Raw genomic sequence first — 26,903 nt, 5'->3', positions numbered from 1 at the left:
AAATAAATAAAATAAAGGTCCATCAACAACTAAAAAAAATCTTTAAATATTAAAAAGGGCTGGGATATAGCTTAGTGGCAAAGTGTCTGCCTTGCATTTGCAAAGCCCTGGGTTTGATCCCCAGTTGGAAGGAAGGAAGGAAGGAAGGAAGGCTCGCTCAGAGGTAAAGACCCCTGGGTTAAATCCCCACTATCAAAGAAAAAAATATATAAACTTCACCTGATGTCAGGATCTTAGTGTTAATAGTGGCTGAGAGGTGCAAACTAGTCAGCTGGTTTTTATCCGGATCCCTTTTCATCTGTAGAAATTGCTTCACCAGAAAAGAGGTGTGTGAAGAGTCTCTGTTCTCTAGAATAGAGATGGTAAGTGTGGCAGTCAGCACAGAGCCTTGTCATGCCAGGTAAGCTTGAAAATCAGGCTGGGGATTAAGGGAGTGTGGAATACATTGATTTCTGTCTTAATGACTATAATCACACTTTGTGGGTCACTGTATGCTTTCCTGCAGGTGGGAAGTAGAGACAGATGAAGTTGTCTTGCAGAGGAGGCAAAAGCAGATAGATTATGGCAAGTGCACACCTGGTTACCGGTGCTTTCTACAGCAGGTCCCCAAGTGAGTATAGTTGTGGGTGGTCACAAGAGTATCAACCAATGGTTCAATGTCAGGTGATAGAGAGATGAGAGAATCTGAGTGCTCTGACAATGTTGCGGTATTATTAATTCTCCTGAAATACATTCCCAAAATAGGTTTCTGAGATTTTTCTCAAATAGAAAATGTTGTACTTCGCCTATAAGGGCTTCTACAGCTTTATCCATGTTTCCTAATGAGGTTGTTTTCCTCCCTAAAATTTTGACCAACACCCCATGCCTCCAGCCAAGTTGGCTAATTGAAACATACTTGACAAATTATGTTTATATGTATGCATACCAAAAAATGTGAAAACAGAGGAGGTATATTATTTTAAAGATATGTCATATATTGTCTTGTATGTTAACTTCAGAGGAAGTTATATGTAATTTACCATTTTAGGAGAATATTAGGGAGGTGTGAAGTTTGGTGCTTATTCTGATTTGAAGATTTACTTTTTTGTTGGATTGAGGGTATTGCTTCTACATCTATCCTGGTAATTCTCTATCTAGACTCCTGATTTGTTGTAATAAGCAGGGAGCTGTGTCCTTTCACTTTGACTTCCATCTGATCCATATTTATTGTTGCCAGGGCACAGAGACAGCCAGGGCTTCACCCTCAAACACCAGACAAGAACAGGAGATACAGCCGTCGTTCCTGGGATGCCCAGATCAGGCAATGGAGAAGAGCCCTACATACCTGGGACCCCCCCAGCCAGCCTCTACAGGGCAGGGGGGCTCAGGGGTATGTTCACTATTACTGGTTCTTTCTATGAGTGGAGGGCCACACCTTACTTCTCCTGACTTTGAAAAGGGTTAGATTCTACTGGGTAGAAAGGGAGAGTGGTCTGCAATGATGTATGATTTCTTACTCTGCTTCCTCCATAGGCAGGGAATGCAGAGCCCCTTAGAGCTGATGGATTCTACCCCTTTGGATAACCTTCTGGGTGACTGGGTCCAACCCTTGGAGAATCCAGATGGATGCAAGAAAGGGGCCCAGGTAGTATCCTATACCAAAAGTGAAAGGAGTGGGGTCAAAGATGGGGGTTTGACCCATGATGTCAGATGGGGTTTGAAGAAGTGGCCCAAGGACAAATAAAGGAAGTGAAGCAGGAAAAAAATAGCAGAACATGAGTGAAAAAACTAGAGAACTAAAAGTGGCATAAATAGATTTAATTATGGACAGGAGTATTAGGCTGCACTGGAAGGCTATTTTATTCTTGATGCAAGAGGATGTAACCTTCCTTTGAAATGAGGCCTGAAAACTAACTTGCAGTGATGTGTGTGTTTTCTGTTTTTTCCAATGTTTTACAAATAGTAATGCCAACTTCTTTTACTCAACTATTCAAGTTTAGTAAACATGGTTCATAATAAAAAGGGGAACAATCTAGTAATGAAGAACAAGGACTACAGTCTCAGGCTTTTGGTTACAACCTTTACCTACCACATGGGCAGTAAACCCCTCAGGAGGTTTCATTTACCAAAATGAGATTTTTAAATTTTATTTACTTATTTTTATGTGGTGCTGAGGATTGAATCCAGTGTCTCACTCATGTTAGGCAAGTGCTCTACCACTAAGCTACAACCCCAGCCCCAAAATAAGATTTTTTTTTCATTTAGTGATTGTAAGAAAAAATGTGAATGCATATTTATTTAAAGTGTGTAGCACAGTGCCTAGCACATAATATGGGTAATTATAGGTAAATATATATTCCTACATTATGGCTCCTGCCTCTGCTCTTTCTCTTTGCCAAGGAGAAATGATATGCAGTGGAAAAAAAAATCTATCTACTCCCATTTTCTTAACTAATACCTCACTTTTCCTCTACTTTTGCAGTTTGCAGACTTGGTTTCTCTGTCCTCCCCTCCCAAGCTCAATGTTGAAGATCCCCAAGAATGATTCTGCTTTCTAGCCAATCACAGGATCACAGCTATTTACTTGTTCCAGACTTGAGTATGGCACAAAATGTTTAGAAAAAAACAGATGTCCTTCAGGGGGCTTGCTGTTAAATGTTAATAGTGAAGTTATTTACATTACTACTTTTTAACCAATTAAAAAATCTAAAACTCTGTCCTACAAAGAGATCACAACATGAAGGCATTAAAAACTCTCCCCCCCCCTTTTTTTTTTTGGCTTATCTCACTGATGCTGACATTCAAATTTTCAAATTTACAGAAAAGCTAAAAACCCAGTCTCTCACCTACTTTCGTCTACATTCAGTCCCTTTAAAAAGGACACAAACTTTGGCTGAGGTGGGAGGTGGTGGTAGTGGCTGAGACTTAACAAAAAGGTGGTTTCCTTTTCCTGAAGAGGAAATATAGCGCCCGTCAACACCATCTGCTCGTTTCCTCGTTTCCTCCCTTTCTGTCTTAAAGAGAGTCGTCCAGCTGTTACCACCGTACTTCTCTCCCCCCCCCCCCGCCGCCCCGCAAGCAACTGAACCGCCTATGATGTCATAATCACAACCCCATTACCTCATCCTGCTGGGGGGGGGGTGCGTAAAGGGAGGAGAGGAGGTGAACGGCCACGGGCCCTCCTCAGCTTTACAAAGTGTTTTGGGTGAGGATAAATTACAGAATCAAGTGAGCACATCTCCGCAACCATTGTTAACTCCTGGTTTATAAGGTTTGAGCCGATCCGGCTGCTGGAAGAGGGGCTCCAGGGACTCAGAGCAGGCCCTGATCGGCGCTTGGACTACATTTCCCAGCAGTCTTCACGCCACGGACCGGTCCTTTGCTGGGGGAAAGGGGATTCTTCCAGAAAGGAGACTGTATCCATCTAGGTGAGAAAACAGGTGAGAAGCAAGTCGCTAATTCTGTTAAGCGGCCCGAAGGTTGTGAGAGACTGCAGCTGACTAGATGTAGACCTGGAGGGCGAGAGCGACGGCTTTGTTTACTTTCGTCCGACATGGCCTCCCCTACGAGTTTCAAGATATGCTTCCAACTGGACCCTTCCACCTTCTGTGATATTTTGGAGGGGGGTTGACTTATTAGTGAGGAAACCGCCCCATCATTAAATCAAAGCCTCAGGCTCGTTCCCGACAGTGCTACACTAGGAAGATTTTAAGAGAGAAACGACACAGGGCTCTGGACTCCGCAGGAGGTTCAGGGGGATTCTGCGAGCGCGAGTGTTCCCCCACTCGCCTCAGAGGCCCGTTGGTTCACGCCGGCGCCTTTTAAGGGCACCGTGGGGCGAACCGAGCGCTCAGAGCTGCTCCGGCCGCGGCCCTGGGAGCTGATGGAGCCGCGGTAGGTGGCGGAGGGCAGGTGGCGCTGGGGCCTCGGGGCGGGCACCTCGGCCGTCCCTCCTCCTTCCCTTGCTCCCCTCCCCCAGACCAGCCGTCCGCGCGGCCCGGCCTCACAGGCCGCCTCCGCGGGGTGAGCACGGGACCTGGTGGGGGAGGGGGTGTCGGAGTCTTAAGTCCCAGACCCTCCCCATCCCTAGTGTCCTGAGTTCGCTTCCCGCGGCCAGATGTTGGAACCCGAGTGGGAAGAGGCCAGCGACAGCCCCTACCTCTGAAAGAGCTTCCCCCCCCCGTGTGGGGGGGTTAGCGTACGCCCCATGCCCCACCCCGCGGGGACAGTCAGGGCAACAGACGGAGAGGTTGAAGATTGGAGGGGGCCTAGCCTTTTGCTTCTTCATCGGGGTGGGGGGAGGGGTGCTCCCCACTTGTCACCCCTATCCCCACAAGAACCATATGGAAAAAGAGCAGTCAGATCCCCGCTTACCTGTTCTTGTATCTCCCTTCCTCCCTCGTGTTTTCCTTCATTCTCCACCAGAGGCGAGGGGCTTGGACCTGGGGGGGGAAGATCCCCAGGGGATTTGTGACTCTCCTGTCCCTTGGCCTTACTTGATCCAAGGTTGTTCAGGTTTCCGCACAACCCAAGCATCCCTGAAGCACAAGTGTCAGGGGTTACTATTGACCAATAGCAGTGGAGTGGGGGTCTAATCTTTATTTTAGGGGGCTTGTGTTGGAAGAGCCTAGACTGTTAGGCCTGGTGGGGTTGCTGGAAGGGCCTAGCGGCCTGCTGGTCTGTAAAGGGCTGAGCCCCTTGCCAGTTAGGCTGAGAAGTTTTAAGTTTAGTGAACGTTCAGGGCTGTCTCTACCTCTTAGATACACAAAATGGAAGGGGTAGGAAGGCGACAAGAGAGGGCTTCTTAACACTTTTTTCAGTGCCTGCTTGAGAAAGAGGAGGCCCCTCGCGGAGCTGGTTTGCCTTCTTTTGTGTCCTGGTTTGATTCCTTATGGCTTCCGTTCCCCCTTTCAGCCTGGCCTGTTTTAGGAAACTCAGGTTGAGAGTATCAGTTGTGTGGTAGTAGTTGCATTGTTCCAGTTACCGCTGTGTGTGGCCACATCCCAATAATTAAAATGCAGAAAAACACAAAATCACTCACTTCACTTGATCCTAGAGAGGGTGGGAGTTTGCTGCTTGTTCAAAGCCCTCATGAAAAGCTTGAAAGAGTTTGCTTTACTCGGTGCTCCTCTTGACTGGTCAGCCTGAGGCCTGGGGTCTCTAGGGTAAAAGCCTGCAGTTAAGTTCCTCTCTGGTTGATCTTTGAGAGCAGAGTTAAGAAACCAGGAGCAGAAGTGATATGAGCTTTAGTTTCTCTCACAAGAACATGGGAGAAACAACTGAAAGGAGCTTGAAGGAAGCAGGAACTTTATTCAGGGTGGTAGTAATAATTATGCATGAAAATTATAGTTAACTATAATGATGATTGATTTCTGTGTCTTTCTTCCAAAGAACTCAAAATACATCCAAGTGTATTTCTTTGCTTTTCCTTGTGGCCTCCTTCTGAAGTGAGAATTGGGTAGGGATAATTCCCTCCTTTGTAGAGTGTGATCTGCCCCCAAGGTCACAGAAGGAAGTACTGCCTTAGGCTTCCTTCCTTGGTGAGCAGGTAAGGGAGGATGGCATCCAACCAGAGAGAGACCCTATTGCCTTCTTCATCTTAATGATACCATCACTTCTGGCATGCCAAGGCTTTGAAGAACAACAAACAGAAAGAATGAGAAACAGCAGTCTGTGTGGGCTCCTGATTTTTATAGGTCAGATGGTATGTTTTTGTATATTTTGATATATGATGTTATATCATTCCTATGAGAGATTAAGATTATTGTATCCATTTTACTTATGAGTAAACTGAAGAATGTGAAGTGATTGCCAAAACTGCCTCAGCTAATTTGATTAAGACAGATTTCTTGATTGTTACATGAGCTAATGCTACATACATTTTCAGGGGAGCTATCTCTGTGCTGGTCATTTCTGGTTCTCCCTGCCTCAAGACACTAGGTTAAGCTGGGCATGGTAGTACATTCCTGTAATCTCAGTGGTTTGAGAGGCTGAGACGGGAGGTTCGCAAATTCATGGCCAGCCTCAACAACTTAGAGAGATCGTATCTCAAAATAAAAAAGGCTGGGATATGGTTTAGTAGTAAAGTGCCCCTGGGTTAAATCTCTAGTAACAAACAGAAGAACCTGGGTTATCCTCCCCTTTTCCTTTGAGCAAGGCTCCTTAAGCAATTGTGTGGGCTTGAAGCCTGTTCTCTAGTAAGAGTGAGTTAGTTTCCCCATCAGAATTCAAACATGAGAAAGAATCTTGATTGATTATATTCATGGTCTTTTGCAGATATTCTAACAACTTAGTTGAATGAAGTCATGAAGTTTTTTTTTAATCTGTGTAGTTGAAATATAATTGGAATTATCCTGACCATTTATAGGAGAATACACAAAGATATCTATAAAATAATAATATATCAGTTGTTCAGGCTATGAGAGGACATAAAATCTTATTTACTCTGGTCTAAAGTAGAAAGTCATGCTTATAGCCATTGCCCCTCCTTGTATTCTATTTTGTAGTTTAGGAGAAGGTACCTTTCTTAGTTTCTGAGTGGAAGATAAATACTGGGCTAATCAGGATGGAAATAACCATTTGGGCTCTTTTCTAAGTGGTTCTGATATTCCAGATAGAAATGGCAGAGCATGAACCAGGATAGGAATGGTAAATAGGTTTCAACCTATTGCTTGAGAACTCCAGTTTATTTTACTAGATATCTGGAGTTCCACGTTCAGTATGTTTCTGAGGCTATGTTTAGGCTTATCAGGAGCAAGCTGTGATCAATTAATATTGTCTGCCAGAGGCTTGGCATAGTGGTGCTGTGGTATGTGTGCCATGCATTTTCCATCACTGGACCAGGTATATCTCTAATATCACTTGGGGCTGGTCCCTCTGTAATTGGCAGACTCAGCAGGCATGACTGGAGAGGGAAGTCCCAATGGTGCTAGAATGGTGCTGCAGTGGCAGAAGACGACTCACGAGTGAGGTCTGGAAGAACGACAGGGAAGACATCCATCATTTGCTCCAAAGTGTGCAAGTAAAATCCTGGGGAGAATCATGATAACCTTGATCACTGAGCAGCTACAGAAACAGACTCTGGATGAGCTGAAATGTACACGCTTCAGCATCAGTCTGGTAAAAGACCAGTCTTCCTGCTTCTCCATGGCCCCTCCCCCTTTTTTCTGAGGCTGTTTGTTGCTACTACTTTACCCTTGTCCTGTAGTGTATAATTATTGTACTTGTACTGAAAGAGGCCACTAATGGCTTAGAACCCAGCCCAAAAGGAAGGGGGCAGGGATTTTTCCATTGATAGAGAAGGGATATCAAAATTGGGTGGAAAAGGGTTTGAGAAATTAGAAGATGTGGATTGTTCTACTAAGTCTCTAACACCCCTATAGCAAATGAATTGCAGGAAAGAATTTAAGAGGGCTTTCTAGAAATTTGTCAGTGTGCCCTGAACCTAAATCATGATAGCTATTCTTTCTTTCTTAGCCTTTGCCTGATCATGCAGACATCTCCAACTGTGGGAACCCTTTCCAGCTTGTGTCTGGTAAGGCATCATGTGTGTGTTTTGTGTATGTGTTCATGCCTCTATCCATGTATTTCTTTCACTGGTTTCCAGTGACTAGGACTAACTAACTATTTTAGTTAGCAAGAACAGTCTTAGAAGAGGATAAGTTTATTTAGTACTCATAGTTTCAGAGGTCTCAATACATAGATGGCCACTCCATTGTTCTGGTGAGGCAGAACATCAGGGTAGAAGGGTATGACAGTGGAAAACAATTCAGAACATGACAGTCAGGAAGCAGAGATACCACTCACCAAGTCACCTGGGACAAAATACAAACCCCAAAGGTACGCCTCCAGCGACCTATCTCCTTCAGCCATACCCTACCTATGTCCTGTTATTACCTAGTTCATCCATTCAAGTGGGTTATCACACTGATTAGGTTAAGGCTGATAACCCAATCATTTCACCTCTTAAAATTTCTTGCATTATCTCACACATGAGCTTTTGAGGGACACATCATATCTAAACCATAATAGTAGCCTACCTCTAGAACTTTTTTCTTGCCAGGGTCACTCTGAGATTGGCATATGTCTCCATTTTACTGCCTTAGAATAAAAGTTTTCTGTTTGTGCCTTTGGGGACTTAGTTAGCTTATATAGCTTATAGCTTATGGAGACTTTTTAAATCTTTTTTTTTTTTTTTAATCCCAGGTGCTTTACCACTGAGCCATATCCCCAGTCTTATAGTTTTTGAATTAGGGTCTCATTAAGTTGCTGAGGCTGGCTTTGAGTTTGTGATCCTTATGCTTTAGTCTCCTGAGCTGCTGAGATTAAGGTGTGTGCTCCTGGCCCTTTTTATTTATTTTGAGATAGGGTCTTGTTAAGTTGCTGAGACTGGCTTGGAACTTTCAATCTTTCTGCCTCAGACTCCTGAGTCCCTGAGATTTCAGGCATACACCATCGTACCTAGCTAATCTAATTTTTAAATAGGTAGTACATTTATATAGTTCAAAAAATTTTGAATACCAACCAAAAGTTTATACTGATAAAAGTATATTCTTTACCAGGCAAGGTGGGGCATACCTATAATATCAGCTACTTGGGAGACTGGGGCAGGAAGATTGCAAGTTTGAGGCTAGCCTCAGCAAATTAGTGAGGGCTTAAGCAACTTAGTGAGATCCTGTCTAAAATTAAAAAAATAAAAATAAAAAAGGCTGAGGTTGTAGCTCAGTGGTAGAGCACTCCTGGGTTCAGCCCCCAGCATCACACACATAAAAAAGTCATCTTCTCCTATCTCTTGTTCATCCAGCTCCTACCACCTCCCTAAAAATAACTCTTAGACCTGGGGTTATTGCCTTTACATGCATGAAGTCCTGGGTTCGATCTCTAGTACTGAAGGGGAAAAGAAAAAAAAGCCACTCCTATTATTAATTTCTTATATACTTAACTGGAATTTCTTTATACAGTTAAAAGCAAATACAAATGCATATATTTATTCCCACTTTTAAACATATGTTATGCTACAATCTTTTTTTGGTACTGGAGATTGAAGCCAAAGGGGCTTTACCACTGAATCATATCCCCAACTCTTTTTACTTTGAAACCAGGTATTCCTGAGTTGCTGAGGCAGGCTTGGAACTCCTGCTTCACCAGTTGCTAGAATTACAAGTGTGTGCCACCACCACTCCTTGGCCCCCCCTTTTTTTTTTAATACAGCCAAGATGGGTTTTCTGAAGCAAGAGGATTCTAAGTATAAGGCCTCAGTAACTTAGAGAGAGACTGTCAGCAACTTAGTGAGACCTACTCTCAAAATAAAAAAGAAGCCACATGCAGTGGTATATATGTGTAATCCCTGTGATTCAGGAGACTGAGAAAGGATTGCAAGTTTGAGACCAGCCTGGCCAAATTAGGGAGACCCTGTCTCAATAAAATAAAAAGGGCTGGGTAAAATACCCCTGGGTTCAATTCCCAGTACTGCAAAAAATAAAAATAAATAAAAAGTTAAAAAGAACTGGGGACATAGCTTAGTGATAAAGCAACCCTAAGTTCATTTCCCAGTGCCCCCTTCCAAAATACAACTAGGAAATCTTTCCCTATCAGTATGCTGAGCATTTCCTTGTTTTATGTAGCAGCATCTTATTATACTGAAAAAAATATACCATAGTTTATTTAACCAATCTCCTATTGATGTATAGTTAGGTTATTATTTATTTATTTTTTGGTATGTAAATTTGTGTTTTTCTTTTAGTACTTGAAATTGAACTTAGGGATGCTTTACCACTGAGCTATAACCCCAGCCCTTTTTGCTTTTTATTTTGATACAAGGTCTCACTAAGTTCCTTACAGGCTTGCTAAGTTGCTGAGGCTGTGATCAATGATAAATAAACTTGTGATCCTCTTGCTTCAGCCTCCTGAATTTTGGGATTAAAGGTTTGATTACTGTTACTGGCAGTTTAGGTTATCTAATCTTCTGTTCACTATATAAAACCTGTACACAGGTCATTTTTAATTGTTTATTTTGTGGTACAGGGATTGAACCCAGGGTAGTCTACCATTGAACTACATTCTTGGCCCTTTTTATTTTTTTTATTTCAAGACAGGCTTCTCACTAAATTACTGAGGGCAGGCATTGAACTTGCAACCATCCTGCCTCAACCTCCCAAATATCTGGGATTATAGGCATGCGCCACCATGCCTGGCTCATAAGTCATTTTTCACATGTGAAAATATATCTGAGGTGGAAATTCCTAGGTTATGAACTAGGGCCTATTCATAGGCATAACTAATAGACAGCCAGAAATCTCTAATCCATGCTGCTGGGTTATTCAGCATCTCATTTTCTTTTCTGGGATAGTTGGCAAGGAAAGTGGATTGGGAAAAGCATCTTCATTCAGTCTTTTCCTACTGTTAAACACTTGATGAAAGCCAGGTATTATGCTATAAGTACCCTTAAAGACCCATGGTCCCTGATTTCATGGAAGTTACAAACAGAGGAATTATTGGCTGAATTGAGTTAGCTAAAAGTTTTGTCATCAAGTTTGACTTCATATACTAGCCAACTAGACAGAGGAGCTTGAAGTAGGCCCTTTCTCAGTGTGCTATTTCCCAAAAGTTGATTTTTGATTGGATCATTCTTTTTAGCCCATTTCCCCTTCCTTCTCTTGGCCCCATCTGTTTGGCTTTAAGAGAAGGCCAAAGAGAAGGGAATCAGAGTATTTGGGTAGCCAGACAGAACGGAACATCAACAGTTCAAAGTCTTAGGGTTTCCCAAGCACAGATTCTATCATCAAAGGTCTTCCCCATTCTGTTTTTCCTCTCTAGGAATAAACAATAAACAGGCCTTAGGAATAAAAGTTATCTCCCACCTGCTTAATTACCTCTTACTTCTTGGCAGCCCTGAAATTCTGTTCGTCCTGTTGACATATGAGAAGGGAGAAGGCCAAGGAAAGAAAGTATAGTCTGCTTTTCAGAACCTGGGCAGGGAGCAAGGAGGAGTGGTTAGAAATAGGGTTAGATGGAGTGGAGTGAGGGTAAGCCTGGCACACACACAGACGTGTTTGTTTCTCATGTAATGTTTTATCTTTGAAAGTGAGTTGAAGGCAGCATATGAAATACAGGTTTTTGTTTTGTTTGTAGTGCTTGGAATCGAATCTAGGGTCTTGCACATGCTAGGCAGGCACTCTACCTCTGAGCCCTCAAATAGTTTTTTTGTTTTTTTTAGTACCAGGGATTGAACCCAGGGGTGTTAACCACTGAGAAGCATCCCCAGCCCTTTTTTATATTTTATTTAGAGTCATGGTCTTACTGAGTTGCTAAGTGCCTTGCTAATCTGCTGAGATTGGCTTTGAATTCCCAATCCTTTTTACAGGCGTGTGCCACTGCACCCAGCCTGAAATGTTTTTGATTCTAGGTGATTTCTCAAAATAGAGGCAGTATAGTAGAGTGGGTTTAAAATACAAAAACAACAACAACAACAAAAAAAAACTTGATATCACACAGACCTGGATTTGAATCCTGTTTGATTGATTTAGTAGGTACTGGAGATTGAACCCAGAGGTGCTTTACCACAAAGCCACATCCACAGCCCTTTTTATTTTTTATTTTGAGACAGTCTCTCAGTAATTTGCTTAGGGCCTTGCCAAGTTGCTGAGACTGGCTTTGAATTTGCAATCCTCCTGTCTCAGCCTTCTGAGTTGCTGGGATTACAGGTGTGTACTTCCATGCCCAGCTGCTTTAGTCATTTGACTGCTAAGCTATTTGGGGCAAGTTATTGAACTTGTCTCATGTGAAATGAGGATAATCATAATACCTCTCTTATAGAGGTTTTTGGGAAACGACATGAAGTTCTCAGTACATTGTGTGTCAGATAAGCTCTCAGAAAGTGTTAGCTGTCATTAATATTTTATTATGAATGCCTTCCAGAAGGTGCTTCCTGGAGGGGCCTGCCCCACTGTTCCTGTGCTGAGTTCCAAGACAGCCTCAACTTCAACTATCACCCCTCAGGCTTAAGCCTGCACCTCAGACCACCCAGTAGGGGAAGCTCCCCACAGGAGCAACCCCTCTCCCAAGTCCTAAGCCCTGAGCCCCCAGACCCAGAGAAGCTTCCTGTGCCCCCTGCCCCTCCATCCAAGAGGCACTGCCGTTCACTCTCAGTGCCCGTGGACCTGTCTCGCTGGCAGCCAGTGTGGCGGCCCGCCCCCTCCAAGCTGTGGACTCCCATCAAGCATCGGGGCACTGGTGGAGGGGGTGGGCCGCAGGTGCCTCACCAGAGCCCCCCCAAGCGGGTCTCCAGCCTCAGGTTCCTCCAAGCTCCCAGTGCCTCTTCTCAATGTACCCCAGCCCACAGACCCTACAGTCCCCCTTTTTTCAGTCTGGCCCTGACCCAAGATTCCTCTCGACCCTGTGCCACCTCCCCTCAAAGTGGCTCCTGGGAGAGTGATGCTGAGTCCCTGTCACCCTGCCCACCCCAGCGCCGCTTCTCCCTGTCACCCAGCCTGGGCCCACAGGCAAGTCGCTTCTTGCCGTCTGCCCGGAGTTCCCCTGCATCTTCCCCGGAGTTACCCTGGCGACCTCGAGGTCTCCGTAACCTTCCCCGAAGCCGCTCACAGCCTTGTGATCTGGATGCCCGCAAGACTGGGGTCAAGCGGCGCCACGAGGAGGATCCCCGGCGTCTGCGGCCTTCCTTGGACTTTGACAAGATGAATCAGGTGGGACCAATATGATGGGGAGAGCTTGGATAGGAATGTGGGGGGGGGGGGTCGGGGCATCGTTTTTATTCCTTCTTTTGAGCCGTCTCCTTGTTAGAGCTTCCCTGAAAGCTCTTTTCTGTCTGAGCTTTATCTTATTTTTTTAATGGTACTGGAGATTTAGCTAGGGCCTAATACATTCAAGGCAATTGCTCTACCACTGATCTCCATCCCAAGCCCTTATTTTATTTTGAGACAGGGTCTTACTAAGTTGCTGAGGTTGTCCTGATCCTCCTACCCCTGCCTCCCTAGAGGCTGTGATTAAGTCTGTGATTATAGGCATGTGACATCATACCTGGCCTGTCTGAGCTTTTGGTAAGATGATCCACCAACCTGGTTTGCATTGGACTGTTCAATTTTAGCACTGAATGTCTTTTTTTTTTTTTTTTTTTTTTCAGTTGTTAATAGAACTTTATATGTGGTGCTGAGAATCAAACCCAGTGCCTCACACATGCTAGGCAAGTGCTTCTACCACTGAGCTACAACCCAGCTCCCTGAAAGTCTTGTCTTGTGAGATTCCTCAGGCCTAGGGGTCACAGAGAAACTGGAGTGCAACCCTTGTTACACCTTCCAAAGGGATCCCAGATTGTCCTGCCAGAGGCATTTTGCTTCCTCTTTAGGAGTACATAAACCACAAGCCAGGTATGGTGGTGTATACCTGTGATCCCAGCAACTCAGGAGGCTGAGGTAGGAGGATCACAAGTTCAAGGACAGCCTCAGCAACTTAGTGCGCCCTCAGGAATTTAGTGAGACCATGTCTCAAAATAAAAAATAAAAAGAGCTGAGGATGTATCTCAGTAGTAAAGCACTCCTGGGTTCAATCCTCAGTACCCCCAATCCCCCCAAAAAGAGTGCATAAATCACAAAAGTCCCATCACCAGTGAGTGCCCTATTCCTCCTAGCCCTCTGGGCTGGTTTTGACACTTGCCTTTCACTGCTTCACATGGGCCCGTGAGAGGCTTAAACAGATGTTTATCTGTTCAATCAGTGTTTTCTGGCATCCTAATGTGAATGCAGTTGTTGTATATACTTGCCTGCTTTTTTCATGTTCTTTCTAGATCATTGGGTCACAAGTCTCTTTGAGAATTTGTTCATTTATTCGTAACTGTCATCCAACCACACAGCAAGCACTTATTGAAAACCCACTATATACTTACTTGATTCTGACTAGAGACTAGCAGAACAGTCAACTGATGTTCCTGTCTGCATGGACCTTATAAATGAGCTTCTATCCTTGAATCTGTTGGAAACCAGATTCTCTTTCCTCAGAGAAATTTGTGTTTGTGTAGTAAATTTTCCAAATTTTTTATCAGGATGCTTATCAACCTCACCCTAAAACCTAAAATTCCTGCCTTCAAGTGTAACTGAGAAGGGACACTTTGAAATATATCTTAAGATGCTGTAGGAAATATTATTTTTTTCTTCATCTTCTAACTTTGTCTTTTTTTTTTGACAGAAACCCTACTCAGGAGGTCTCTGTCTCCAAGAAACAGCCCGGGAAGGCAGCAGCATCTCTCCACCGTGGTTCATGGCCTGTAGCCCCCCACCTCTCTCGGCTTCCTGCAGCCCCATTGAGGGTTCCTCCCAGGTGCTGAGTGAAAGTGAAGAGGAGGAGGAGGGGGCTGTGCGGTGGGGGCGGCAGGCACTGAGCAAGCGGACACTGTGCCAGCAGGACTTTGGGGACCTGGACTTGAATCTGATTGAGGAGAACTAAAACTGAGAGGCTACTTCCTGGGGCCACACAGACTGACTCTCTTATGGCTACTAACAAGTGTCGAGGCCCCAAGGCTGAGGGCCCAGCCTGGGAATGGGGGTGAGTGGAGGGCTCCGACTCAGGGCAGCCGGAAATCTTCTCGCTCCAGCAAGCTCGACCATGCCAAGAGACTGGCCGGGACAAGATAAACGGAGCTGGTGGCGGGAGGGACAGCCCCAGAGCAGACCCTTTCCATGGCGGCCCTGAGTGTGAGTATCCCTGCCGCTGAGAGCAATGGGCAGGGAAGGAAGGGGTCTGCTGACCCCAGCTCGGGGAATTTCACTAGCCCCTTTGCTTCAAAGGGCACTTGTGTCTTAGAATTTGGCCAGGGTGGGGGGGTTCAGTCAGCCTCCTCAGAGAAATTGTGTGAGAGTGTGTGCGTGCATGGGAGTGTACTTGAGGAGAAAAGTGTGTTTGCATAGCCTTAGGGAAGGAAGGCAGCTCCTTAACAACAGAGCATCATGATACCCCAAGGATCTTGAGTTTTTAAGGGGACAGTGGGCTTATTCAAGGAGCCAAGAGGATGGCTCCAAGTTTTCCTTTTTTCTAAAGAGCTCTGGAACCAGGCTTATAATCCATAGCAACACTGGCTCTGCAAGGGATACTGTTTTGGGGTACACCAGGGCCTTTTAAGTGATGTGACCTCAGCTAATGGTCTTTTCCTCAGTCCCACCCCCTCCCACTAGATCTAGTATTGAGGGCTGCAGGGGTTGCCATGTTTATTCTGAGCTGGCCTGTTTTTTCTCATCAGATTGTCTAGGCCATATACAACTTGCCTCTCCGGCTCTCTGTGTAGATGCAACATGTGGGCAACATGAGACTGGGTTGAAGGGCTCTGTCTCTTTTTCATTGAGGGGACCTCTTCCTCTTATCTTCTGACCATCCAGTTTAGAGACAAGATAGCAAGGCCCTATCTTGGTCCCCACCATCTGTTGAGGCAGACTTGCAACAAGAGTAGTAGCATTCAGTCCCCAGCAGAAAGGGGTAAACTTGCCCTAGCACTGCCCTTTGGAAGCAGTCTGTAAGGAGACCTATTCTTATAAGAACCAGGCCCAGACTCTTTTCTGACATGCTTGAGAAAGAAGAAGGGGTGATCAGCATTTAATAGTTTGCTTATCTTCCACTTCTGCCAGGAAATGTTTATTTTCTTCTAATTGGCCCTGAGAGACCACAAGGAGGTTGGGGCTCACTGAGGGATTGGCTAAGGATGTGTAAAGCAAAGGCTGTGAGAAGCAGCTGGGAGTTTGTTGTTGTTGGATTGAATTTCCTTTTTTGTTTCTCATCCACAACTTGAGCCAGGGCAGCAGGTCTCGGTGGCCTCAGTGGTGGATTTGAGGACTATAGAGCTATAGATACCTTGTTAGGGCTGGCACCAGTGAATATGCATACTGAAGCTGCTGCCATAGTAGCCTATAAGGTTTTGTCCAGCTTTGGTTAGACCCTGCATGACCAAATTGGACCTGCTCTTTCTGTTTATTGCAAGAAGAGCATTTTTCTGTTCAATTTCCAGGGTGTCTTAGGACCCAATTTCTCATGATAGGGAAGAAGACCAAATTCTGTTTTTTCTTCCTTATGGAATTGAGCCTGACATTTTATATATCGTGTCAGAATCAGAGGCTTTGGCCTCCTTGCCTCCACTTCAGAGGAGGTGGCCATGTCTTCTTGAGCCTGTGGCCCTCAGAGGCTCTACCCTTCCAGGGCTCCTCCCATCTCCTTGCTAGTTACCACATATTGCCACTTGGGCTACCAGGTCTCTAGGGGCCTGAGAGAGGCTCTCTAGAGAATCCAGGGAAACTGTGAGCCCAGGAGTTGCCCATCATTGGTTTCATCCCTCCCCTGGTTCTTCTCTCCCTCTTCAGGCCATAATTTCCCTGGTGCCGACTTCTTTTCCTCCTGGGGCATCCTCATCCCTGGGCTCTCTGCTGCAGATTGGCTGTGCCAGTTTCCAGTAGTTCACTGGCAATGCCAGCAGGGTCTCTATAGGCCCTAAACTGAAGAAATGAGAGCAGTGGTTCAGCTCCATCCTGGCTTCCTTAGCACCTAGGGCACCATCCTTAGGGGAGAAGGTCTACAGTTGTTGTATTTTAATTCCATTACTTTAAGTCTGGAAAGTTCAACTAGTCAGAACTATCATCTTGCTTCTTAATCTAAGCACCTGTGGCCCTGGAAAAAGCCTTTTAAGAAGTGGTTCATTTTGCTTTACACAATAGGTCTGTTCCAACAGTTCTGTGTAAGCCAGATGCTATTTTTTTTTTTTTTTTAATGCATTTGGACTGCTGACTATTTCAAAGCAGCCATGATTGCTTCTTTTGTAAAGCAAGCAACTTCCCTCTATTTTAGCTGTTTTGAATATTTGGATTTTCACATATTGGGCTTACCCAGAGTGGAACACAACTCCAGGGCTTGTGGCTGACACTGGGTTGATGTCTGCATCTGTGCTGTGTGTGTGGTGTGGCTGGCCAGTAGGTGAGTATTCCTGCGTGTGTGAGTGAAGCCACTCCCAGGCTGGTGCTCTCCTCCTGTGCCCGGTGACTGCCCAGTGGCAGCCTAGCTGCCCTTCACTCCCACCTGCTGCCAAAGTCCCTGTACTAATGGGATTACAAAAACAAAAGTGGAAAAAGATTTTTCGTAAACTTTGTTTTATATTAAAAAAAAAAATCCATAAGTCTGTGTGTGTTAAACATGAGGTTCTGCCTCTGTGGCTGTGTTTGAAAAAATAAAGTTTTATTAGAATAATCCATTTTCCCAAGCAATCTTGTGTACTACAGTGTCTTTTTCCCTTACCCACAAAGAAAGGCAAGGAAGAGGCAGGGAGCAGGTCACCTAGCTAGCTTCCAATTCCTTTTTCTAAGACATGATTAGGCCTTTCACCACAGCAGATCAGATCCTACGGCCCAGACTTTTGTCAAGGCCTTGGTTATTTCTAGCAGTCTGATTTGTTCTCTGTCCCTGGCACTTATACCTATCTCCTCTTCCTTGCTTTCACTCTCACTTCCAGTGGGTTGAAGTCAGGTATTAATACATTTCAGTTCCCTGAGAAGTGCTTGATGGTATGGTTAGAAACTTGGTCTGGATTGGTTTACAGGCTTTGGGTGCAGGGAGAAAGCAGGGTGGGAAACAGCCAGGAATCTCTTTCTTTCTTAAGAGCTTTCACATGTTGTGTCCTGGAGGGATGGATATGTAGTCATCAGATTTCAGATTCCAAAGACCTGGGCAATTTCTCCATCCTAAAAATACTGCTTTTGGAAAATTATCCCAGCAGCAAAGCTTCTCTTTTGTCCTAGGGGATGGGTATTTTCCCTAATACTTCAATTTGGAGTGTTTGCTGAAAGAAGCTGTGTAGTTCAAGTCTTTAGACTTTTCTGTTCTACCCTTTCTCTTCTCCCTGTGTTAACCATCTTCTAATGTGTGTGAGTGAAATGTAGTAGCTTAGAGATCAGGCAAGAGCCCAGTAGCCTTTCTTTATCAGTGGTGGTGTTGACTAGCCAGGCAGTAAGAGTCAAGTTGCTTAGCCTATGTCCTAGTTTCCTGCTTCAAATTGGTGACACTCATCATTGAATACTGATGAAGTGCACAGGAGGACAGGATTGGCTTGACTACCTGGAGCCTTTGCAAAGGTGAAAATACACCTTAGAAAGTATGGGACTTATCGCATTCCCTGGAAACAAAGGAGGGGCTTTGGAGGTGGGTTAGGGCTGTGGCATGTGATTAAAAGTGGCTTAGTATTAATTTTTTCTTCCTTCAAAACTGTTGTTGAGCTAAAGTTTGAACATCTAAAATGATTCTGTCTCCCTTTTTTCTTTTCTTTTGAATTTTATACTTGGATTTGTTTGTTTGTTTTTGGCAATGCTGGGGACTGAACCCAGGGCCTTGCACATGCTAGGCAAATGCTTTCCCACTGAGCTACATCCCAGCCCTATAATTGGGTTTTTCTACTGTTTATTTAATGTGAGGCCAAGGGTGATATCATTTTTCATTCCTGAAACCTCACTTGTATAGAAAAGAATGTAAACTCCATGAGGGCGAGGGTTTTGTTTTATTCTGTTGTGTCTGCAACACTTTGGAAAGTTCTTGGCACATGAAAAGTGTCTGACATATTTGTTGAATGAATTTCCCCTTTGCCCTTCCCATCCCTGAGCTTAAGTACATTTCTGTCTCCAGTGCTATGAGAAACCAGCCTTAGAGATTGGGGCAGTAATTAAAGCTCCATATGGGAGAAAATCCCAGCAGTTAATTTTTTTTTTAAGATTTATTTTTTTAGTTGAACACAGTACCTTTATTTTATTTATTTATTTTTATGTAGTGCTGAGGATCAAACCCAGGGTGTCACACATGCTAGGTGAGAGCTTGACCGCTGAGCCACAACCCCAGCCCCAGCAGTTAATTAAAAAAAAAAAAAAATTTTTTTTTAGTTGTAGATGGACACAATACCTTTATTTATTTGTTTTTATGTGGTGCTGAGAATCGAACCCAGTGCCTCACACATGCTAGGCAAGCGCTCCACCACTGAGCTACAACTGCAGTCCCCCCCCCCCTTTTTTTTTTCCTTTTTGTCTTGTTTTTGTTTTAGTTAATTTTGATAGAAAAGCTGCAAGGCAAAAAGGTCCTGTATGCATTCACCCTTGTTTTCCTCCTATGAACTACAATTTATGGTATGTGCTTTAAGTGGCGTCTCAGCCCCCAAAAAACATTCTCAGGCCTGAGGTTGACTGTGGAGATGGAAGTTACAAGGACGGGGAAAGAATGTTTTCTTGGTGCTCTATAGGGATAGTTCTAGAATGAGTTTCCTAGATGATTTTTATTTAAGTGTATATTTCTTGTCCCCCACCCCAGCCTTTGCTACAAGAAAAGTAGGACAAGGTTATGGAGTGGATAAAATGGGATAGGCACAGAAGACTTCAAGAAAGAACCAGCTACTTCTCTTACCTGTCTATAGGGCAAATTCATGAAATAAGCCACTTTTAGAGCCTTAGTCATATCTTATTACTAGACCCTTTTTCTGGTTTGTATATACTCGAGTCTCTTCATCTATGAGATCATGGAACATGCTAGTCTGACATTTACCAATATTAAATAATTGAGGTTCCCCAGTGCATTGTGAAAACCAATTGGTCAAAAATTTCCACATCTTCCCTTCTCTACAGCCTCCCTTTCTAATCAGAAAAAATCAATATCCTATACCATGTATTAAATGAATTCAGTTAGGAGTTAGGGCCCTCAGCCCCACTACTTCCACGGTAAGATGAAATGCTACTGAATCAGGGAAGAGAACCCCTTTACTGCTGGTCTCTTTCCAATTCCCAAAAACTTTAGTTGAGAAACACCTACACTTAATAACACTGGCAGACTGGGAAGGGACAGAAGGGCCATAAGCTCAAGACAAAATACCAAGATGTTGGAGGCACATTGGTTTTCAACCAATGCAAAGAATTATCACATCCAATGAATATAGTATATTGGCTAACTGGAAAAGAACCAATGAAGTACTGGTACTATAGAATGGGACATTATCGTGTCATTGACCAATGAGAAGGAAGATATTGTGTACTGTGGACCAATGAAGGGAACATTTCCTAAAAGATGACAGGGAGGGTAGCTTGTATTTTGAGGATAGGAAATCAATGGGGTATTAAGGACACTAACTTCTTAGCTGAAAACATTCACCTCCAGATACCTTGCCCTTCATCACCCCACCCCATTAAAAGTCTTTGGTATTTGAGGAGGGTAGCTAAAACCTTCTCAGACATGGTCAGATAGGGGACCCCCTGATGGAAGACTGGGACGAGGGATGGTGCTAAGGGGTACTGACGGACCCGCCCACTACCCCCAGAGCAGAACCTGCAATTCCCCTCCCGGCCGCAGGGGGCACTGCAGGCCCCGGGGAGGTTGGGGCGGAGCGCTGCGAGGGGCCCGGAGCTGCCGCCCCGCTCCGGAGCGCGGGGGGCGCTGTGCGGGCCCCGGGTTGCGGCTCCGCTCCCGGCCACGGGGGGCGCTGCGCAGCGCCGGTGGTTGGTGGTGGCTGTTGGGGGGGGTGGGGGGGGAGCGGCGGCCGCGGGTGGTGCGGAGGGAGGCCTTGCGGGCGGATCGGGCGCTCGGCTGCGAAGGTGGTGGGAGGCGGCGGGCGGGAGCGCAGGTCTGGCCGGCCCTGGCGATGGCGGACGCGGCGGCCTCCCCGGTGGGCAAGCGGCTGCTGCTTCTGTTCGCGGACACCGCGGCCTCAGCTTCAGCCTCGGCCCCCGCGGCGGCGGTGGCGAGCGGAGATCCGGGGCCTGCGCTGCGCACTCGGGCCTGGCGGGCCGGCACGGTGCGGGCCATGAGCGGGGCGGTGCCCCAGGACCTAGCGGTGAGTGGCGGTCGAGACGTGCACTCGAGGCCGGGGCTGCAGGGCCTGTGGGCGGCCTCCCCGGGGGCCTTTGTGAGGGGGCGGTGTGGTGGGGGTGACCCAGTTCCTCACCCCCGGATCTCCTTAGCGCCCCCCGCCGGCACTTCGGCACCCCGAGCTCTGGCCTGCATGGCTTCCGCGTCGGGGTGCGCGCCCCAGTTAACCCCCGGAGGGCGGCCTGGGTGCCAGGAGCTGCTGCTTTTAGCCGGCAGGCCCCGCCTCCTGAGCGACCCTTTGCTAGGCGTCCCCCCCCCGCACCCCCCCTCCCGCAACACGCCTTCCGAGCAGGCTTTCGAACCTTGGTGCCGGGGCCCCGCAGAGTTCGGCCGGTGCTGCCGCTTTCCCCTAGAAAACGCGGACCTGTAATCCCCAGGTTCTCCCGGGAGACCTGCGCCCAGTTCCCTTCCTCCCGGAGTCTCTAGTGGGGCGAGAATGTGGGCAGTTGTAGGAAGGCAGTTGGAGCTGCTTGGGGCTTTTTTATCTGGCAGTTACTTCCTCCTTGTCTGAGCCGTGCTGGGCCTGGCGCTCTTCAGAAAGACCAGCTCTCAGGACTGTTTAGAGCTCCCCTATCTTTGCGCTTCTGGGTGACAGGAGCTGCTGTTGTGGCTTTTTGATAAGTTTGAGATCTGACTTAGTCGAATGGGGCTGCAGGGTGGTGCTTTTTTGCTCCCAGCTTGTCTGTTCCCCCAACCTTGAGAGAGGTTTTGTTTTGAAACTTTGTCGGGGCTTGGCTGCTTTTGCACGCTTGCCTTCATGTATTTTGTGATTAAAGTTGTTCAACAAAAAACTTTGCCAGCATTGGGGACCATAATGTGTTAGTTTTGTTAATGTGGCGGCAAAATACTGTCTTTGAGTTTTAGCCAACCTCTATAGTTCCTCATTCTGATAGCGTAGCCCTAGCCTTCTCTGGTGAGATAAGGCTAAGAAAAATGGGGGCGGGGGACTTTTTGGAATGTAAAGGATCAACAAGCCGAATGTAAATGTTGATGAATTTCCTTCTGCAGACCTTTTCTTAGCTCTAAACGGGAACTCATTTTGTGAGAATGGGAGTAATGTTTCTGATGTTTTTCTATTGATCAACAGTGTTAAACTGTCTTTTATTATGATACACAAGCTTTATGGGTAGTTTTGCTTAGGTTTTGATTCTGCTTCTTGAGTTCCCTTGCTTTGATTTTTCTCCATGCCCTATAAGAAAGGCTGGTAGGGCATTTATGAAGCTTTAGTGGGGCGAATTTGTAAAAAGATACCAGGAATATAAGGGAGAGAGGGGGATCCATGGTTAAGACAGGAATTTGGATATAAATTCTTCTGTGCTTTCTTTAGAAGGTGACTGGGATGGGGGAGAGGTATGCTTCTTAGATTCAGTAATTCACCCTGGTAAGCAAAACGTACTTGAGTTTCACCCTTATGTGCATTCTTTGACCAGAGGCATCCTCAGCTCTCTTTTCAGTTGGGATTTTATTTTCTAATTCTTCCAATGGTTGTTTCCTCCATCAGTTGAATTGCTAATGAGCTCTGCACCTGAAATGGCTGCCCATTCACTTTGTTGTTTGCTGGGCTCCCTAAGGGCAGAGGTGTTTGAAGCTCATTGAGATGCTGGACAACATCTAAGCTAAATACTGAATAATTTTACCACTGGGCACGTGGAACTGGGTTATCAATCCGTATTAAAAAAAGCAAAATGTTCTTACAAACTCTTGAATTCTTATATGAGGCCATGAATTTAGAAGCAAAGGCAAGTTTGAGTTTTGCAAATACATTTGTGCTTGTCTTGTACATATATCCAAGGGGCGTTAATGAGAAAACAGCCATAACAAAACTCAGAGCCTTTTTATTTTATTTTATTTTATTTTTACCAGCTTGCTACCCAAGAATTGCTGTTATGTTGAGGTCCTATTAATGACAGTGACTAGTAGAGGATCAGAACTAGCAGTTTTGTTTTCCTTTTTCATTGAAATTTCCTTTGGACCCTGGGCATGTGGACCTTTCCAATTTGCACCACACACTGTAGTAAACACAACTATCTTCCAATCACAAGTGTTCTTCCTGTACTCAAGGGTGGAGTTTGCAAGCAGCTGCCTCACGATTGGACAGATTTTCTTTCAGTTATGTTTAAGATGTTTTCAGGCATGCTTGGTTTTGAGTAATACAAGGCAGGGCGCCCCCTGTTAAGGATGAGTAATTGAGGGTTGGATTGAAATGATTAAAAAACATACTTTTCAATTTTAATCTCCATTAATATCTTCTTCTAAATACTTTTTGATTCTAAAGTCATTCAAAATACTGATATATTTAAAGAAACCTTTATTGGGAAACAATACCAAACCTATGGGCTACCTTAAATGTGATGTGAAAAAAGTTAATTCAGGATGCTGTTGGTTGGGAATTTTGTTGGTAATGATCTTATAGATGGCCCTCTTACCCATTAAATCTTTCCTGACAAATAACTATTAAGATTTTTAGCCAAAAATAGAAAAACACCCCCCACCCAGTGGAATAACAGCTTTGTTATTAAAATTAGGCCTTTTATGTTTAAAAAGAGAAAAGTCCTGTTGCAGAAATAAGTTTCATGGATTTTTATGCATTTATCCCTGGTTCCTCTCTAAACCAGTTGTCCAGTTTGTGTTTCTAAGTCATTTATTGATTGAGGTAAGTCGTGTAGACCTTGGGATCTTCACAGTGTGTAGGTACAATAGCTAAAACAGACAACAATCCCCCTCTCCCCCCCCCAAAAAAAACCCACCAAAAACATGGATTTAAATTTTTTTTTTTTTTAGTTGTAGTTGGACCCAATACCTTTATTTTATTTTTTTATTTTTATGTGGTGCTGAGGATCGAACCTAGGGCCTCACTAGGTGAGTGCTCTACTGCTGAGCCACAACCCCATCCCCTGAATTTTCCTTTTTGTTGATATAAAAACAAAACTTGCTATTTGCAAAGTGTTAAAACGGTTATTCACATGAAAATTCATCAGTCTCCATCTCTATATGCCCTAGTTTGCTAAAAAGGGTAAGTTATCTTTACTAGTCTTTATTAATACTTATACAAAATATGAAAACGTGTATACAAAATATTGCTTTTTTTTTTTTTTAAGTAAATGATACCTTCCTGTACCATATCTGCAGGCTGCTTTTTGTTTTTCCTTTCATTTTATTTTGTTTTTTTAGTTGTTGATGAACCTTTATTTTAATAATTTACTTATTTATATGTGGTGCTGAGAATCAAACCCAGTGCCTCACACATGCTAGGCAAGTGCTCTACCACTGAACCGCAACCCCAGCCCTTGTTTTTTTTTTTTTTAATTATTTTTTAGTTGTAGTTGTTAATACCTTTATTTTTTTATGTGGTGCTGAGGATTGAACCCAGGGCCTTGAATGCGCTAGGCGAGCGCTCTACTGCTGAGCCACAACCCCAGCACCCCCAGCCCTTGTTTTTCCTTCTTAATTTAACATTATACCATAGGCATTTATAGTGACATACTTTAACCATCACCCCCAAGTCCACCTACCGGCCCCCACCTCAGGAATCCAGGGTCTCTCAAGTGAGAGGAAAGTACTCTATATTCTGAGCAATGCCAAAAACATTTTTGATAAGTCCTTTATATTCCATAGAAAGGATGTACCATAACTTACTCATTCTTCCTTTTGGCAAACATTCAAGTTGTTTAAAAGTTTTTTGGGGCACTAAAAACAATGCTACCATTAATATACTTGTACATATAGTTTTAAGTGATCTAGGTTTCCTTTTGTATTTTGGACATCCACAATTGGGACAGTTAGGTTGAATATATGTGTTTTGATGTTGTTTTGCCTCTTTTGTTTTGTTTTCCTTTTGTAGTACTAGGTTTTGAACCTAGGTGCTCTATTCTACCACTGAACTATGTCCCCAGTTCTTTTTTTTTTTTTTTTTTAATTTTTTAAAATTTTGAGATGAGCTCTCACTAAGTTGCTGAGGCTAGAATTGAACTTGTGATCCTCCTGCCTCTGCCACCTGAAACACTGATATGACAGGTGTATACTATTATACCTGGCCAAAAATGTCTTTTTCTTTTTTCTTTTCCTGTTGTGTGTGTCTGTGCACCTGCACATACATGCTCATGCACATTGTTAGGGATTAAACCAGGGCCTCCTGCATGTTAGGTAAGTACTCTACCATTGAGCTGTGCCTCCAGTCCTGTATTACAGGTTATTTTCCTACACATGATAACATTTCAGCCTCACCAACAGCAAGTGTATATACTGTTTCCTTCACCAGTATCATCAGTCTTTTTCATTTTTGCCAGTCTGATAAGTGAAAATAGTATCTAGCATTTTTATGACTACTGTTTTCTTTTCCTCTGAGTATTAACCTTTTATGTTTCTTTTTTTTTTCTATTTTTAAGCTATTTATGTGTATCTTTTGCCCATTTGAGAAAAATGTAGATTGTCCTATCACTTTATCAGTTCTGTGCATGGATTAAATTACCTGTCTATAGAGTGTTATACTTATTTTGTCTCAGTTGTTTTTTGACTTTATCGGTTTCTTTTCATACAAAGTCTTTTTCTTAATTTGTTCTTTTTAGAGATACATGACAGTAGAGTGTATTTTGACATATTATACATACATGGAGTGTAACTTATTCTGAGGATCTCATTGTTCTGGTGCAAATATAGTTTTTATTCATCCGAACAATATGCTTGTAAAGGACTTCTCCATGTTAAATTTTTATATTCTTTGTGTGTGTGGTGCTGGGGATTGAATCCAGGGCCTCTTGCATGCTAAGCAGGTGCTCTACCACTGAGCTATATTCCTGGCCCTTTTTACATTTTATTATATTGAGACAGTGCTTCACAAAGTTGCCCGGATTGGCCTTGGCCTTAAAAATCCCTCTGCCTCAGTCTTCGAAGTAGCTGGGATTACAGGCATGCACCAAAATGCCCATTTTAGAACTCTTCTTCAAATTTCCTAATAATTTCATTTATTTTTATCTTTGGATCTTTGATCCATCTGGAATCTTGTTTTAGTTGGCATGTGAAAAGGGGGATAACTTTTTTTATTCCTACTAAGTAACCAATTGTGTCAGCACTAATTTTTATTAAATCTTTCTTGCTGTGTGGTAGAATTAAATGATGCTATAAGTGCAGCATTGATTTGTTTTGAATGTGTAACATAGACATCTAGAACTTGAAAGTGGAAGTATATCTGCCTTAATTTTTTATCCCTTAATCTTTCATCTCCATTTCAGAGGAAGAGGGACTCTAAAATATTCCTTTCTTTTGATTGGAGATAATGCAATAATTGTAGCAGTGTTCAGGCTAGTACTGTGTTATTTCGGTCTGGAAGTTTTCCAAGAGGAATGAAAGTGTATCTGCCTTATTTTTTTACATCAACCTTTCACTTTGTCTCAGGATGTAGAATAGGTAGACTCCAAAATACCTGTCTACCTTGTTTCTAAGTAATGTAATTATAGTCATATACCATATTTCTAGTGTAGAATCCATTCTTTATTTTCTACCTATGTTCAAGCCTAGAATTTCAGACCTAATCAAAATGGAGTTTGTGGCTTTTAAAATGGTTATCTTTAAGTGTCTTTTTTTTTTTTTACCATTTCAAAAGTTAAATAAAAATATGAGTGCTATACAAGGCCTGGGGTTTGATTCCCCAGGCCCCCCCCCCCCCGAATATACACATACACACAAAAACATATTTGATATCATGACATCTTATGCTGTTTTTTATGGCTTATAGAACTTTAAATAAAAATGATTGTACTTATTTGATGATAAGAATGTATACTATTCAATTGTCACCTCCTCTAAGCACAAGTATCTTAACTCTAATTTTTTTTCTTAATTATTTTTGAGAGAGATTCTCACTGTGTTGCCCAAGCTGGCCTCTGAACTACTAGGCTCAAGGGATCCCCCTGATTCAGTCTTTCGAGTAGCTGTGAGTATAGGGTGTGCTACCACGCCTGACAAAGTTCATTTTAAAAAATATATGGTTTTTTTGTTGTTGTTGTTTGTACTAGAGACTGAACCCAGGGGAGCTTTACTAATGATCAACATCCCCA

General features: G+C 44.0%; 3 protein-coding genes across 8 annotated transcripts in view; all 3 read left to right on the top strand.

The window, feature by feature from the left end:
- The first annotated feature begins 324 nt into the window (after positions 1-324).
- LOC114086311 (oocyte-specific histone RNA stem-loop-binding protein 2-like) lies at positions 325-2,524 on the top strand. Its single transcript, XM_027927539.2, has 5 exons — positions 325-400; positions 506-610; positions 1,217-1,369; positions 1,513-1,624; positions 2,462-2,524. Exons 1-5 carry the CDS (start codon positions 360-362, stop codon positions 2,522-2,524), a joined length of 474 nt encoding a protein of 157 aa, XP_027783340.2. The 5' UTR covers positions 325-359.
- Positions 2,525-3,797: 1,273 nt separating this feature from the next.
- Fam53c (family with sequence similarity 53 member C) lies at positions 3,798-17,225 on the top strand. 5 transcript variants are annotated; one of them, XM_071612331.1, is made up of 6 exons: positions 3,960-4,002; positions 5,371-5,683; positions 6,869-7,098; positions 7,456-7,513; positions 11,896-12,680; positions 14,176-17,225. In XM_071612331.1, the coding sequence occupies exons 3-6, from the start codon at positions 7,021-7,023 to the stop codon at positions 14,431-14,433; spliced, it is 1,179 nt and encodes a 392-aa protein (XP_071468432.1). In that variant the 5' UTR covers positions 3,960-4,002; positions 5,371-5,683; positions 6,869-7,020; the 3' UTR covers positions 14,434-17,225. The 5 variants fall into 5 exon arrangements, with proteins under 5 accessions (XP_027783341.1, XP_027783343.1, XP_071468432.1 ...); XM_027927540.3 differs by lacking the exons at positions 3,960-4,002; positions 5,371-5,683 and adding an exon at positions 3,798-3,873; XM_027927542.2 differs by lacking the exon at positions 5,371-5,683 and having other exon boundaries at positions 3,902-4,002.
- A 3,306-nt stretch (positions 17,226-20,531) lies between these two features.
- The window catches only part of Kdm3b (lysine demethylase 3B), a 76,955-nt gene continuing 70,583 nt past the window's right edge, over positions 20,532-26,903 (top strand). Inside the window, exon 1 of one of the 2 annotated variants that reach the window (XM_027927846.2) lies at positions 20,532-20,815. In XM_027927846.2, the coding sequence (XP_027783647.2) occupies positions 20,624-20,815 (192 nt within the window). In that variant the 5' untranslated portion in view covers positions 20,532-20,623. The remainder of the gene's footprint in view (positions 20,816-26,903) is intronic. The other variant, XM_071612329.1, reaches the window with a different exon arrangement.

Source organism: Marmota flaviventris, chromosome 5 (genome assembly GCF_047511675.1).
Source record: "Marmota flaviventris isolate mMarFla1 chromosome 5, mMarFla1.hap1, whole genome shotgun sequence".
Classification (NCBI taxonomy): domain Eukaryota; kingdom Metazoa; phylum Chordata; class Mammalia; order Rodentia; family Sciuridae; genus Marmota; species Marmota flaviventris.
The sequence above is the reverse complement of the archived record's forward strand: the minus strand, read 5'-3'. Positions and strand labels throughout refer to the sequence as shown.